Source organism: Scyliorhinus torazame, chromosome 14 (assembly GCF_047496885.1).
Source record: "Scyliorhinus torazame isolate Kashiwa2021f chromosome 14, sScyTor2.1, whole genome shotgun sequence".
Classification (NCBI taxonomy): Eukaryota; Metazoa; Chordata; class Chondrichthyes; order Carcharhiniformes; family Scyliorhinidae; genus Scyliorhinus; species Scyliorhinus torazame.
This window is the reverse complement of record NC_092720.1, coordinates 72,668,468-72,685,132: the sequence shown is the minus strand read 5'-3', so window position 1 is coordinate 72,685,132 and position 16,665 is coordinate 72,668,468. Positions and strand designations below refer to the sequence as shown.

Genomic DNA, 16,665 nt, shown 5'->3' with positions numbered 1-16,665 from the left:
ACTCCCTCCACCACGGACGAACAGTGACAGCAGTATGTACTGCCTACAAAATGCACTACAGACTTCTTTGTTCGTTCATAGGATGTGGGTGTCGCTGGCTGGGCCAAGATTTAATGCCTATCTCTGAGGGCATTTGAGAGTCAACCACATTGCTGTGGGTTTGGAGTTTCATGTAGGCCAGACCATGTAAGGATGATAGATTTCCTTCCCTAAATGGCGTTAGTGAACCAGATGGGCTTTTACAACAAAAAAGGCCCAGGTCCCCAGAATATTACCCTGTGCATCTGGATTACTAGTCCAGTGACAATACCACTACACTGCTGCTTCCCCTGAGCTTAGACTGCACCGTCCAAACCCATGACCATCTAGAAGGACAAGAGCAGTACATATATGGGAACACCACCACCTGGAAGATCAAGCCACTCATCATTCAGACTTGGAAATATATCGCCGTTCCTTCACTATTGCTGTTTCAAAATCTTGGAACTCCCTCCCTAGCAGCACTGTAGGTGTACTTACACCACATGGACTGCAGTGGTTCAAGAAGGCAGCTCACCACCACTTTCTCAAGGTCAATTAGGGATGGGCAATAAATGCTGACTGAGCCAGCAGAGCCCCCATCTCATGAATGCATTTTTTAAAAATTCCTGTTTCTAGGGAAGACCAGAGACCGAGAATTCTAGGATTCAACAGGATTGCAGGATTCCCCATGGTTCAGGGAACCATCGTCTATACACATCGCCATCTGAGCCCCTCATTTAAACTCTGAGGTATTCAGGAAATAATTCTGTTGTGTATAACTATTTGTAGCCCTTTGTACAGGTGAATGTCTGTTAGCCAGGGGACTGCCATGATGCATTTATACTGTGATAGCCATCCATAATACAGGTTTTGGAGTTCCAGTGTAGTGTGCCTGGCTGTCTACTGGGTGACAGAGTACCGCCCGAGTCCATAGCTCATGATCCCCCTGAGAATCCTTTGGCCACCAACTGAGCACTCATACAATGAGGGACACTCTGCCACCAGGAATGTCATTGAGCAAACAATTTGGGTCCTCAGTAGAGATTTAGATGGCTTGACCATACTTGGGAGGGACGCTTGCCAACATTTAATTCAAATGCTCTTTTGAAAGATGCACTCTGCTGTGAGTGTTTGGAGAACAATGCCATATACTTTACTGTTCACAAATGAGGATCCATCAGGAAGTTCACTGCACTCAGTCTTTTAAACAGCTTCCCCATAAAGGGCACTAACATCCATTTATCATATCCAATCTTTTAACTGCATGCCAAAATAAACATTGGAAGCATGGCATAACCAGCAAGTATTAAACTTTTTACCTTGGCGATTACCCTTAATGGCTATCCTATAAGTGCCCTTGACAACTCTGGTACTTCTACGGAGTGCAACCTCAATGGCATCTGCAGGTGAGGTGGAAAGCTGCTGCGATTCAGGACAGGGAAGTTCAGAAGTCTTCCTAGGATTCCTTCAAAATGTTGTGAGCCATGATGGCCCTGCCTCAGACTGTACCATCTCAGCATGGGTTTGAACAGTCTGGACATTTGGCTGATAGCTCAATCAAGGACAATGATAAAATAATAGTGTAGGAAGAAGTAATACTGGTATTCAGACAGTGGTCAGTAAGTTCATGCTCCATGATTCTCACAGCACCATCTCAGGACCTTCGTTCAAGCAATTTGGGGATCAGAGAACCATCATGGAAGTTTCCTCCGCTTTCATTGCAGCCTGTTTGTTATTCCATAGAAGCTGCAATGACTGCAGTGGAAGCTCCAGCCTGGCTCCATAGGATGCTATCTGGCATTGGATAGTCTGGATAGCCTCTCCAATCTGGAGAGGATGGGTGTCAGGTTCAGTGTCAATCACTGGGTCACTATCTGTGTGGAGTTTGCACATTCTCCTCGTGTTTGCGTGGGTTTCACCCCCACAACCCAAAAAGATGTACAGGATAGGTGGATTGGCCATGCTAAATTGCCCCTTAATTGGAAAAAATGAATTGGATACTCTAAATTTATAAACAAAATCGCAAGCAAAGGGAAGGTCAGGGTCTTGAATGCGCACAGACCTTTTGTTTATGTTTTGAGACTGCATTTAATATTTATTTGTTTTGTTGAACTAATTGTTTTTAATGTTTTAATTTTTAATGAGCCATGGGTTGAAAAGTAAAACTTTTCCACAGAAATATTACAGTTGATGCACTTTAAATAAACAGAACATTGAAGTAGTATGTTGTTTATTTAAAATACAACTCTTCCTCCCTCAGCAAAAAAAATCCCAAAAATAAAACTTCCACTCTATCATCACATGACCATTTACAGGATCTTGCTGTAATCAATTGGGCTGGTATGTTTTCCTACAGAACAGCGGTGGCTGTACCCGAGAGTAGTGTAGTGAATATGCTAAATAATTGTCATTTTCTGAACCTAGCATGAACCAATTACAACAGTATTGGAGTTCTCAATGTATGACCTTTTGTTTCACTGGAAGCTTTGAGAGTGTTCTATTTGAGATGCATTCGCATCCAAGCTCTTTTATGCAAAAATAATTAAAGTAAAACTTGTATCTTATTGCTAATATTGTGAATACAAAAATGCAATTATGCTGTTGAAGTTGTTTATGTTTCGATGAGTCCTTATGGGAATGAGACTTTAGTCTTAAAACCATTGTGTTAAAAATAACAATTTGAAATACCTGTAAATGCTAGCATTATATTATACTTTAAGCAGTTTGTTGTAAGGGCAGTGCGAATTATGTTTCAAAGTGAAATCATAGGCGGGATTTACCTGCTGTTCATGCCGATGGGATATTCCAGACCGACACCGGCGCGTGGGTTTCCCGCCGATGAGGGGTGCAGTCACCGGGAAATCTCGTTGACAACAGTGGGGTCGATAAATCCTGCTGGCTGGCTGTCTCTGCTGCCGGAAAATACACGACGGGTTGGTCGGTAAATCTCGCCCCATATGTTTGATATGCTCAATTATTATTTACTTAACCAATCTCATTCTTCAGTAACTGGATGAATCTGCGTGATGCGGAGACAGGAAAAGTTTTGTGGCAAGGCACAGAAGATCTCTCGTTACCTGGAGTGGAACATGAAGGTATTGGAATCATATGTTTCATATACAGGTCAATAGATTACCATTAGCTTTACAGTTGGAAAATCTAGGCCATGGTGTCAATCAGAAACATGCTAGGTACCCGGTGGATTTAATTTTAGACTACTTAGAACATTTTAAACAAGTTAAGTTGTGTATTCAATCTTAACGACTTCAGTAAAAATCAGTTCCAGCAGGCTCTCCTATATCCTTTCTTTACATTTTGAGGTTTGATTCATCTTTGGGGGAGGCACAGGATTTTATGCTTGATCTACTTCTGCTATCTTTCACATTCTGCTTATCACATTTTCAAAATTTGTTTCAAATTTTTCACCTTTGATCCTTTGTATTCTCAAAAAAAGATGAGCATGCAAAATGGAAGCATGCATTAGAAGGTTCACTTAACTGATATATGGGATTGGGGAGTTATCTTATGAAGAAATTAATTTAAAACCTGACTATTACCCTAGTTATTTGATTTGACAGGGCACTGATCCCAGCCCAATTTAGTGGAGCTTGCCCCAATGAAAGAACTCCCTCTTTCCTCAATGCTGGTGCTAAATCTCCATGAATTGAAACCCCTGCCTACATACTCCTCTTTCAGCCACACATTCCAATCTGTTTGTCCCTATATCAGATTGCATTTTGCTTAGGTAACATTAAAAGATTATCACCTTTGGATTTCTGTGTTTTAATTTTGCCTCCAGCTCCTCAGACTCTTTCACCAGGAGCTCATTTCTAGTTCTATGTTTGTCAGTAGTTGCCACAATCAACATTGGAAGCAGATTCTTCCCCCTCCCAGTCCCAAGTTCTTCTCCAGCTGTGAGGATATGTTCTTAACCCTGGCACCTGACAGTAAACCACCATCAGAACACATGAATGCAGCTGCGGAAACAGTTTTTGTACTTTACTGTCCCCTACCACATTCCTTTTCACATCCCCCACTTGAATGTCAGCTTGTACCATTGTCCATGGTCTGCTAATGCATCCTGCAGACTTTTCTCATCTATACAGGTTAAAAAAAGAACACCATATCTGGTGAAATAGTGCGAATGAGGCTCCTCTAGCTCTGCACCTGGGGTCCCTTTACCAGCCTGACCCATAGTCTGATCCTCACCCCTAACCGCTAACCTTCACCATTTCCTCACCTAAGGATGTGATTATCTCCTGAACCTTTGACTCAAGTGTTTAGCCATTCCTCTTAATGTCACCTTTTAGTTAATTCTTGACTTCTATATGATTTATGCTTCAAAGAACAAAGAAATGTACAGCACAGGAACAGGCCCTTCGGTCCTCCAAGCCTGTGCCGACCATGCTGCCCGACTAAACTACAATCTTCTACACTTCCTGGGTCCGTATCCCTCTATTCCCATCCTATTCATGTATTTGTCAAGATGCCCCTTAAACGTCACTATCGTCCCTGCTTCCACCACCTCCTCCGGTAGCGAGTTCCAGGCACCCACTACCCTCTGTGTAAAAAAAACTTGCCTCGTACACCTCCTCTAAACCTTGCCCCTCTCACCTTAAACCTATGCCCCCTAGTAATTAACCCCTCTACCCCGGGGAAAAGCCTCATACTATCCACTCTATCTATGCCCCTCATAATTTTGTAGACCTCTATCAGGTCGCCCCTCAACCTCCTTCGTTCCAGTGAGAACAAACCAAGTTTATTCAACCGCTCCTCATAGCTAATGCCCTCCATACCAGGCAACATTCTGGTAAATCTCTTCTGCTCCCTCTCTAAAGCCTCCACATCCTTCTGGTAGTGTGGCGACCAGAATTGAACACTATACTCCAAGTGTGGCCTAACTAAGGTTCTATACAGCTGCAACATGACTTGCCAATTCTTATACTCAATGCCCCGGCCAATGAAGGCAAGCATGCCGTATGCCTTCTTGACTACCTTCTCCACCTGTGTTGCCCCTTTCAGTGACCTGTGGACCTATACTCCTAGATCTCTTTGACTTTTAATACTCTTGAGGGTTCTACCATTCACTGTAGAGCCTTCCTTGAAGAGCCTTGAGTTGTCTTTCTATTTTAAAGACACCATGGGTGGAATTTTTTCATTTTTTGTCTAAGTGTGATCTTGGGTGGGAAAAGCAGAGTGGAGCTCACCGGCTGCACTGCTGGCTTTCCCCACCATATTCTTAAACACTTAGACCAAAACACAGGTGAAAGGGCAGGCCCCATGATGTCACGTGGGCAGTAGGACTCTGACTGAGCTCACCCCAGCAGCAACCGCAGCTCCTGACAGGAAAAGGCTTCACTGTGTAAATATGATAAAAATAGAAAACGCGGACCCCCCCACCATCAACAGACACTGAACCCCCGGCACATCCCCACAGACAGCATGGCGCTGCCAGGGTTCTGTGTGGGCATGACCCACTCCCCCCTCAGGCCTGTGCTTAACTGTGCTCCCCGGTTGGGTTCTGCTCGCCAGTTCCCCGTTTCTAAAAACCTGTCGTAAACCCTACCTCATATGATATCATACCACCAGGGGTGGCAGTGAACCCACTTGCGGAGACCCGCTAATAATATTAAAATGTATTCAAATAGGCATCCCATTATTGCATGGCGGGAACCCCCGTTACATTACTGGTGGAGGTGCAGGGGACCATCGAGTGGGGAAATCCCACCAGCTTAAAGATGGCTTGGAACTCCCATTGAATTATTTTTATTTTTTAATTCTCCTTTTTCACATTTTCTCCCACATTTACACCCATCAACAATAATCAATGATCAACAAGATATGTCAATCCCCATGATAACAACGATCCCATCTGCCCACCAACCCCCAAACCTCAACCCGCATGTTTACATAAACAAATGACAAAAAGGAATCGGGGATTACCCGTAGTCACCCTTAATCTACACGGCTCTCCACCCCCCCCACCCCCCAACCAATGCCATCCAGCCTCTAAGAGAGTACCGTGCATGATACCCCAAAGTTGTACCCCCCCCCCCCAAGTCTCCAGCTCCTCCCGTCCACTACCTCTTGCAAAACTCCTCCCCCAACCTCGGTTCCTTCCCCCAACCTCGGTTCCCTCCCCCCAACTTTCCACCCCGGCTAGACCATTCGAACCCTGTTCTGTCAGGTTCCAATGGCCGCAGCCCCTCCCCCCACCTCACTCCCGTTCACTGGCCGGCTTAAACCGGCCAGCGTGGAGGCCCCTGCCCGGGTCCCTTTCCCCCTTGCCCGGCCCTAGGAAAGCCCAAAGGTCCCCTTTTTGCACACAAACCCCGCATATCCACCTACACCCCACAGAGCCCTCCTTTTGAGTGAAAGTCCCGTCTCTTCCCTTGTCCAAATATATGCAACATTGGCTCCTTTAGCCTCTACACCCGCGCGCAGTGATACAAAAAAAGAAGAAAATACAGTCATGAGGTTACATCGGCACATGACTATTCCTCAATTTGTCAGTTCTACCACAGTCCTTCTGCCTTCACAAACTCCTCCGCTGCTTCCGCCGTTCCAAAATAAAAGCCCCTGAGCTTGTAAGTCACCCTCAGCTTCGCTGGATATACAATGTTGCACTGCACCTTGCCAATGTACAGTGCCCTCTTCACCCGGTTGAAGGCAGCCCGCCTCCTCGCCAGCTCCACCGTAAAGTCCTGCTATACACGTATACCAGCTCCAGCCCACTGCACCACCCGCTTCTGCTTGGCCCAGCTCAGGACCTTCTCCTTCGCACTGTACCTGCGGAAGCACAGAGTCACTGCCCTTGGCGGCTCACTCGCCTTTGGTACAGGCCTCCACGACCGATGAGCCCGATCCAGTTCATATCGGGAGGGGTCCTCCCCCTCCCCCAATAGTTTTGCCAGCATCGCGGCAAAATACTCAGTCGGCTTCGGTCCTTCAACTCCTTTGGGCAGCCACTCCCATTGAATTATAAACCCCCCCACCCCCCATTCCTGTCTCCCGAAAAGAGGGGTGGAAAATCTCCCTCATGTAAATAGCTGCGTCAGGTTGAGCTCACTAATTCCAGAGCGATTGCTTTCCTCTCGATCTTGTATTGAACATAATAGGCAGCTTTTATGAGAGCACTCATGACCCCATCACGTGGAACAGTCACAAAGGTCTGTTTATAGATCTGTTTTTAACACCCAACATTTAAGACATCCCAATTGTGCAGGCCTTGGATTCATTATCACTAATGAGAAGCAGTAGTTAGAGATATCCTGTACAACCCAGTAAAAGGGCTTCAAACCTGTTTACTGTACCCAAGAAAGATTTTTGGTACAAAGCATATTATTTAAGAATCTGAGATGCATGTGGAAGGAACAGGATAGGCAGCATTAAAAAAAACTCACAATCTCCAGACTCTGAGGTGAGATTGCTAGCGGATCCCCATGTATAGTTTGCCGTGTCAGATTCTCCAAGGGGTGGGGATTACATAGAATTTACAGCATATAAACAGGCCATTCAGCCTAATTAGTCTGCACTGGTGTTTATGCCATCTCCCATTCTGCTTTATCGAACTCTACTGGCATATCCTTTTCATCCTTTCTCCCTTTTATACTTGTCTAGCTTTTCCCGAATGCACAATGCCATTCACCACAACTATTCCATGTGATAGCACGGTTCATATTCTAACACTTCTTGAGTAAAGAGGTTTCTCCTGAATTTCTCATGGATTTATTTGAAGCTACTTATATTTATGCCTCCTCTTTTTTGAACTCCCCACAAGTAAAAGCATCTTCTTTATGTCCACTCTAACATCCGTCTACATAACTTTAAAGACGTCTACGAAGTTAGCCCTCTATCTCCTCTTTCTAGACAAAAGATCTTCATCCTATTCATTCTTTCCTGAAAGTTATTACCTCTCAGTTCTAGTATTATTCTTGCACCATCTCTGAAGCCTCTAGATCCTTTTTGCAATATGAACTACATGCAATATTCTCAGTGAGAGGCTATCCAAGTTTCTATACAAATTTAACATAAATTCCCTACGGAACTGCAGTGCTTTGTATTTTTTATGGTCTGGCTAGTCTGCAGTGCTACTTTTAATGATTTTTCAAACCTAGATCACTCTGTATCCTAAATGAAAGAATTTGGATTTTTTTTTTTTTAAAGAATATTTTAACCTCATAGTTGTGTATTAATTAATTCCTGGAAAATAAATGCAGAATTGAATCGTCCCAGGAGTGGCAATCACTATCAGATTGACACTCTGCTCCTATTTTTACACCGTGCCAGAGCTCCACATTTTCAGCCCAGACTTCCAACCAGGCATCTAGTTACTGTTCTAGAAGTCCTTCTTCATAGGGCAGGATCGTTGGGGGAAGCCAAGCTATGTCCCCTTTTTATCGCACTAACTGTGCAATTTGATAAGTCTTCATTCGCTGACAGTGAAATGCTGAGGGGCATTTAACTAGCTTTTTACGTGTTAACGAATAAATGTGAGTGAAGTAAGTGGGTAGGATGTTAGGGTGTCAGCTGAGTAAGCAGCAAGGTGGGTGGGGTAGTAGGCTGAGAGAATGCCAGCTGGTCAGGGTGTTAGGTTGCAAGGTGTTAGGATACCAGCTGGATAGGAGGTACGGTGGCCAAGTCGGGTCAGCTCAGTTCGAGGGGTGGAGTCAAAGGGTCAGGAGGGGTATCAGAGGGTCAACTGGGGGTTGGGTGGGGACTGTCAATTTCATCGTTACCTAAGTGTTAGATATGGCTTTTTCTTGTCTTAATATTTCCGAGACAACTATTCTGATGAGTTGGAACCCTTCGACGTCTCAGTTGGAGACCATGTCGGAAGGTTCTGGATCCAGGAGAATTGCCCATTGGAAGTCCAAACTTCCCAGGCAATTCCCACAGAGTTCCTGCATTGGGACTACTGAGGGGTCCCCAGCACATTTTCCAATGTGCGATCATCTCGATACTGAAGATCAGGCCTATATTTTCTTTATCCATGGCAGATAGTTAAATAAAAGCACCACAGTTTCATAAATAGATGAGTCAAATGAAAAAAGGCAGTTCTGCAGCCATTTTGTATATCTCCAAAGCAGAAAGCTTTCACTTCTAAATTGGGCAGATTGTTAGGCTAGTTTTGCCCTTGTAATGACTCTGAAAGAGTTAAAAGGAAAAAAGCCCTTCAAACTTCAGAGTAACTATTTTAAAGACCCAGCCTTGATTAGGGAACTTAAAGTGAAGGAACCCTTGGGGAGCAGTGACCACAATATGATAGAATGTACCCTGCAGTTCGAGAGAGAGAAGCTGGAATCAGACGTTGCGGTATTATAATTAAATAAAGGTAACGACAAAGACATGAGGGGTGAGTTGGCCAGAGTTGATTGGAAGTGGAGCCTAGCAGGGAAGACAGTGGAACAGCAATGGCAGGAGTTTGGGGGAATTATTTGGGAGATATAACAGAAATTCAAGGAGGAGGAAATATGCTAAGGGAAGGATGCGGCATCCACGGCTGACGAGGGAAGTCAAGGACAGCATAAAAGCAAAAGAAAAATCATACAAGGTAACGAGGATTAGTGGAAAGCCAGAGGATTGGGAACCCTTTAAAAGGGAGCAGAGGGCAACTAAAAAAGCAAAGACCGGTGGGGGTGGAGAAGATGAAACAAGAGTGTAAGCTAGCTAGTTTTTTTTCAATATATAAAAGATAAGAGAGAGGAAAGAATAGACATTGGGCCACTGGAAAATGAGGCTGCAAAAATGGGAAGAGGAAACAAAGAGATGGCAGAGGAACTGAATAGTTACTTTGCATCAGTCTTCACGGTGGAAGGCACCAGTGGGATACCAGAACTCCAGGAGAATCAGGGGGCAGAGATGAATGTACTGGCCATCACTAAGGAGAAGGTTCTGGGGGAACTGAAAGGTCTGAAGGTGGAGAAATCACCTGGACCAAATAGACTACACCCCAGAGTTCTGAAGGAGATAGCTGAGGAGATATTGGTGGTGATCTTTCAGGAATTACTGGAGGCAGGAAGGGTCCCAGAGAACTGTAAAATGGCTCATGTAACATCCCTGTTTAAGAAGGGAGGCAGAAGACCGGAAATTATAGGCTGGTTAGCCTGACTTCGGTCATTGGTAAGATTTTAGAGTCCATTATTAAAAATGGGATTGTGGAGTACTTGGAAGTGAATGATAAAATAGGACTGAGTCAGCACTGCTTCGTCAAGGGGAGGTCATATCTGACAATTTTGTTGGAATTAACAAGGAAGTTAAACAAAGAAGAACCATTGGCCTCTGACAAGGTGCCGTATAGGAGATTGTTAAATTAGTTCAAAGCCCATGCTGATCAGGGTAGAATTCTGGCATGCATAGAGGATTGGCTGACTCGCAGAAAGTGGGATAAAGGGGTCTTTTTCAGGATGGTAGCTGGTGACTAGTGGTGTGCCTCAGGGGTCCGTGTTGGGACCACAACTTTTTATGATATACATATCTGGAAGAAGGAACTGAAGGCACCGTTGCTAAGTTTACAGATGATACCTGAAGGCAGTGGCGGTGGTGTTGAGGGGGGGGAATTATTTTGTTTAAGGCTCGTGCAGATCGGGATAGGAGGGCGGAACATGACCGCCTCGTGAGCGAGGTGGACAGGGAATATTCGAGGGTGCACACTGTGAAGGGATTGGCGAGGAGGAAAAGGTTGCAGGAGCAGTTTGACAGGCTGACAACGAAGAGGGCGGTAGGGGAACTGTGTAGGGCAAGAGGGGTGCAATATGAGTATGGGGAGATGGTGAGCTGCATGCGGAGGCAGGCTGCGTCCAGGGAAATATTGAAGATACGGGCTGGGGATGTGGTGTCGGAGACATGGGACGATAAACAAGGCGTTTAGGGAGTACTATCAGGGACTTTATGAGACCCGGGGGGAGAGGAGGGGGACATGGGGTGGTTTCTGGACGAGCTGGAATTTCCCCAGGTGGCGGAAGCAAAGAGGCAGGCGTTGGAGGAGCCCCTAGGGCTGAGGGAGGTGCTGGATAGTATCAGGTACATGAAGCCGGGGAAGGCCCCTGGGCTGGATGGGTACCCGGCGGAATTTTATAAGGAATTTGCGACAGGCCTGGCACCACATCTGTTGGGGGCGTTTAATGAAGCACTGCAGAAGGATTTGCCAGAGACGATGACACAGGCAGTAATCACACTAATCCAGAAAAAGGGGGAGGACCTAGTGGAATGTGGTTCGTATAGGCCCATATCACTATTAAACACGGATGTGAAAGTATTGTGAAAGTTGTTGGCGGGGAGGATGGAGGATTGTGTCCCGGGGTTGGTTGCAGAAGATCAAACAGGCTTCGTGAAGGGCAGGCAGCTCACGAGTAACATAAGACGGCTATTGAATGTGGTGATGAATCTGTCAGGAGCTTTGGTACCGGAGCTGGTTGTGTCCATTGGCGCGGAGAAGGCATTTGATCGGGTGGAGTGCCGGTACCTTTTCGAGGTTTCGGGAAGGTTTGGACTTGGGCCGAGATTTGTGGCATTGATGCAGTTGCTGTGTGTGGCACCGAGGGCGAGGGTGAGGACGAATGATATGAGCTCACAAAGCTTTGACTTACACAAGGTACGAGGCAGGGGTGCCTGCTGTAGCCTTTGCTGTTTGCGCTGCCCATTGAGCCGTTGGCAATGGCTCTCAGGGGAGTAAGCGGAGTGGTGGGGGATTATGAGGGGGCAGAGGTAGCATCGGGTGTCACTCAATGCAGAGGGACCTCTTGCTGTATTTTTCAGATCCGTTGGAGAGTATGGGAAGGATTATGGGCCTACTGGGGAGGGTTGGAGGGTTCTCTGGGTACAAACTGAATGTAGGGAAAAATGAGGTATTCCCGGTGAATGAGCTGGGACAGTGGACTAATTTAGAGGGGGTGCCATTTAAGATAGCGAGGGATAGGTTTAGGTACTTGGGGATTCAGGTAGCGAGGGAATGGATGGGTTGGTGGAGCAGGCCATGGAGGATCTTAAGAGGTGGATACACTGCATTTAACGTTGGCAGGGAGGGTCCAAGTGGTGAAAATAAATATTCTGTTGAGGTTTGTGTTTATCTTTCAGGCTCTCCCGATCTTTATACCAACGGCCTTTTTTCGGAAAGTGGACACGATCATTTCAGACTTTGTATGGGCGGGAAAGGTGCCGAGGGCGGGGAGGACCCTGCTAGAGAGGCAGAGGCAGCGGGGGGGGGGGGGGGGGGGGTTGGCGTTGCCGAACCTGCTTCATTATTATTGGGTGGCGAATGTGGACAAGCTGCAGCGGTGGTGGGAAGGAGAAGGGGTAGAGTGGGTTAGGATGGAGGAGGAATCTTGTAAGGGGTCTAGTTTGAGGGCTATGGTGACAGCAGCGTTGCCAATGGCTCCAAGTAGGTATTCAGGGAGCCCAGTGCTGGAGTCCACGGTGAAGATATGGAATCAGTTGAGGGGCATTTTAGGGTGGAAGGGATGTCGGTGCTAACGCCACTGTGCGAGAATCATGGGTTTGAGCTGGGGGGGATGGGTAGGAGGTGGAGGGAAGTGGGGCTAGTCAAGGTGAGGGATCTGTTTTTGGAGGATGGGTTTGCCTGTCTGGAGGAGCTAAGGGAGAGGGTCGACCTGCCGAGGGGGAGTGAGTTCAGGTATCTGCAGGTTAGGGACTTTGCGCGAAAGGTCTGGAGGGGTTCCCTAGGTTGCCGGGATACACCCTGCTGGACGATTGCTGCTTCCGGATGTGGAAGTGGAGGGAAGAATTGGGGATATATACAAGTGACTGGGGGAGCAGGGAGGCGAGCGGGTGGTGAAGATGAAGGAGTAATGGGAAGCGGAGTTGGGAGGGGAGATCAATTGGGGAGTATGAAGCGAGGCACTGCATTGGGTAAACGGGACCTCCTCTTGTGCAAGGATGAGCCTGATACAGTTTAAGGTGGTGCACAAGGTGCATATGACTCGGGTGCAAATGAGTGGGCCAATATTTGTATATTTTATACCAAAAACCCAAACTTTATTTTTACCTTCAAACAAATATGATTTACTGTCTTTATACGTAGTATTTAACAGCATCTGAGAGGAAGGGCGAGGGGTGTTGTTGGTTTTAGTAGCATTGCTGTGTGGGTTGGTAATAGTTTACTCATGAACCATTTTTACTCAAAAAGAATCCAAAATTCATCTTCTCTTCTGTTCCTTTGTTTTCCCTTAACCACTGCAATTAAATAATAGCTAGCACAGTTATATAATTAAATGTTTCTATTTTTAATTTTATTCAATTCTAACGTGGTGTACCCAAAGTCACCCAGTCGCCCTGCCACAGGGGAACCACAGGGAAAAACAGCTGTCAACCTAAAATAACCTTTTAGAATGTTAGGTGCAAAAAATGCGTCGACTGCGATTCCCGGTATGTGATACATTCTAGTAGTCAGTGTATGGAGTAAGAGTTTTCAATTATGACCCAGGAAGAACCAGTGGTGATTTAAATATAGGGCAAAAAAGGTACAAAGCAGATGGTCGGTGGGAGATGCAAGGGAATGACAGCAAGCCAAAAAACAACTGGCATAACCTCAAAATGGCACTGCCTTATTACCACACATCCTTTCACTGATGCTCTCCTGAGGCAGTGAATTGGAAGGAAGATGGTTCAATCACTGCTGCAGGTTGTGAGTGAGCTATTGATATGCAAATACCTCGATGAGTACTTAGATCTATGCTCTTCCTAGTGCTGAAACTGGACTGAAACAGAGCATAATGGGCCGAATGGCCTTACTTCCACTCCTATGTCTTATGGTCTTATATTTCTCGAGGAATTAAGGGCTATGGAGAGAGAGCGGGTAAATGGAGTTGAAATCAGCCATGATTGAATGGTGGAGTGGACTCGATGGGCCGAATGGCCTTACTTCCACTCCTATGTCTTATGGTCTTATAATAATCTGAATATGCAGTCCTCTCTGCTGCAGATAACTCACACACTGCCGTACACTTTCTATACATATATTTATTTATTTATAGCAAATTATTCAAGAATGAAGTAATGGGAGCAGAGGAGTCTCTGAATGAGCCAGTTACTAAACAGTGCAAGTAAGGAGCAGTGAACGCCAACAACTGGGTGGAAATTTAAAGTTTGTTTCTTTGAGAAGGCAAACAGCAGCAACAGGAGTCTCGCTGTGCATCTCTCAGGAAGAATTAGGGTAGCGGTAAAGGGGGAGGGCAATACTGACTGCAGCAGGAGGTCCAGTGTCAGGAAACAGGACCTGGCATAGAATTGGAAGTGCAACTGGAGGCAGAGAAAAGTCATTGTGAAACACCAGGGTGGGCAGGAGTTTTTTTTTCAAATGGAGAGCAAGATGAAGTTACAATTTCACCTGGGGCAGCGCGGTGGCGCAATGGGTTAGCCCTGCTGCCTCAAGATGCCGGGGTGCCAGGTTCAATCCCGACTCTGGGTCACTGTCCATTTGGAGTTTGCACATTCTCCCCGTGTTTGCATGGGTTTCGCCCCAACAACCCAAAGAAGTGCAGGATAGGTGGATTGGCCACGCTAAATTGCCCCTTAATTGGAAAAGATTAATTGGGTATTCTAAGTTTTTTTTAAAAAGAAGATTTTCACCTGCTTTGATTTATTGCAAACCACATAGACTGTGTACTCAGTGCTTGTGGATCCCAATTGTCCTCTTAATTATCCCAGATCTCTGGTCGTGCTCCAGTGTTCCATAAGGTTTTTCAAAAATGTTTGCAGTTCTCCCCCTTAGAATGCTAAAAGGTTTGACCCATTATCAAAAATACTTCTAAATAATAAAGTATCAAACTTTATATTTGCATAAGAAACTGATAATGGTGACTGGCCTATTTCTTCATTCAGAGTTGCTCAAACGCTAGAATGAAATCCCATTCCAGTGCTGGCAGGCCATTGACCCTCTTTCCAGGTTCTCGGTTCCCTCACCCCCACCATCTTGATAAAACAGTGATTCTGATGATATTTCTTGGGGTAATACCCTTGCTCTTCTAAAACATCTTGACTGATTGCGAGCAGTGCTATGGGTGATCTTTTAGTGATGCCAGTAGTCCCAGGTGATCGGGGGGGGGGGGGGCACCTGGGTGGTCGAGCTCTGGGCAGGGTAGTACCCCGGCACCCCCGATGCCACATGGCACTGTCAGCCTGGAACCTGGCAGTGCCACTCTGGCCCAGGATGCCCTGCCCTTATGAGGTGGGGCACTGGGGGCTCGGGGACCTAATCGGTAAGTTGTGCTGTTTTCGGGGGGCGGGTCTGGAGATTGAAGCGCCATTTAAATATGGCACCCCGATCTCTTCCTGCACTGGCGAGCAGAGCTCGTTAGTGCAGGAGATGGGATTAAGTGCGGTTCCTCGCCAAAGCCCAGAAATGAAGCAGAATCCCGTTTAATAGCGGTGTCATTCTCGATGCTGCCTGCGCTGGGAAACACTTGGCTAAACATGCCGACACAGAACTCTGTTTCATTTCCGTTAAATCATGCCCTTATGTTTCTTTTCGTTCCCATTGTAATTTGGTTTCTGTGCTAATTTCTTTCCTTTCCTTTCTCCACCAGAAATGAAGGATTTGGATTCCTCATGGTTCTAATGTTGTTAAATAGTTTAGAATGGAAAAATCTCCATTTTGATTTCTTTGCAGCTCGAGTTCCAAAAAAGATCCTGAAATGCAAAGCTGTTTCCAGAGAACTAAACTTTTCCTCATCCGAACAGATGGAAAAATTCAGGCTAGAACAAAAAGTTTTCTTCAAAGGACAATGCTTAGAAGGTGATTATCTTGTATTTCATAGTGTCACAGTTGCATGATATTGCATGAAAAGATTATGCAAACGGTCAGTAATTCATGTAATAATCATAATTTGTCCAGGTGTAGTAGAGCAACATCGGTAAACAAATGTTTGTGTTTAGTAATTTTTCATCCATCTCATAGTTTGTTGTGAAATTTTTTTTAAAATTCTTATTTAAGCATGCATATTATTGGAGGAGCAGAAAGTACACGTCAGTGTAAATGTTCAGATACTTACATTAATAACTTTCGCTCTTCCTTGGGACCCTTGGAGACGCTCATGTTTTGCTAATGGGTACTAATGAACTGAGTAAATTGAACAAAGTCAAATGAGACACTAGAACTGAATATTTTTATGCTATTGTCATGGAATGCATTATGTTTCCTCTAGCGGGCCTATAGGAAATCTAGGCAGGTTAGAAAATGAGAAGCAGTGCACAAATATTTAAGAGTTTAGCTTATTAAACTTAGGGCTGTGAACCACAATTTTTGCTACATCCTCAGCAAACCGATATACTGTCATTATACTGCAACTTATTGTGCATTGAGATGGATAGCAAACTGGTTGATAGACAAGAAACAAAGAGTAGGAATAAATGGGTCTTTGTCCGAATAACTAGCATGGATCGGGGCTAAGACCCCAGCTATTCACAATATATGTTAATGATTTAGACGAGGGAACTAAATGTAATATCCGCAAATTTGCAGATGACGCAAAGCTGGGAGGAAGTGGGTGCTGCAAAAAGGATGCAGGGATAGGTCAGTATGATTTGGACAAGCTGAGTGAGTGGGAAAATGCATGGCAGATATGAATAAATGTGAGGTTTCTCCACTTTGGTAACAAAAACAAGAAGGCAAATCATTATTTGAATGGC

General features: G+C 45.4%; 1 protein-coding gene across 1 annotated transcript in view; it reads left to right on the top strand.

Annotated features, from left to right (window-relative positions):
* The window catches only part of LOC140389807 (retinal rod rhodopsin-sensitive cGMP 3',5'-cyclic phosphodiesterase subunit delta-like), a 90,439-nt gene that overhangs the window by 46,444 nt on the left and 27,330 nt on the right, over positions 1 to 16,665 (top strand). The window contains exons 2-3 of the mRNA XM_072474343.1: positions 3,028 to 3,116; positions 15,647 to 15,772. Of these exons, the coding sequence (XP_072330444.1) occupies positions 3,028 to 3,116; positions 15,647 to 15,772 (215 nt within the window). The remainder of the gene's footprint in view (positions 1 to 3,027; positions 3,117 to 15,646; positions 15,773 to 16,665) is intronic.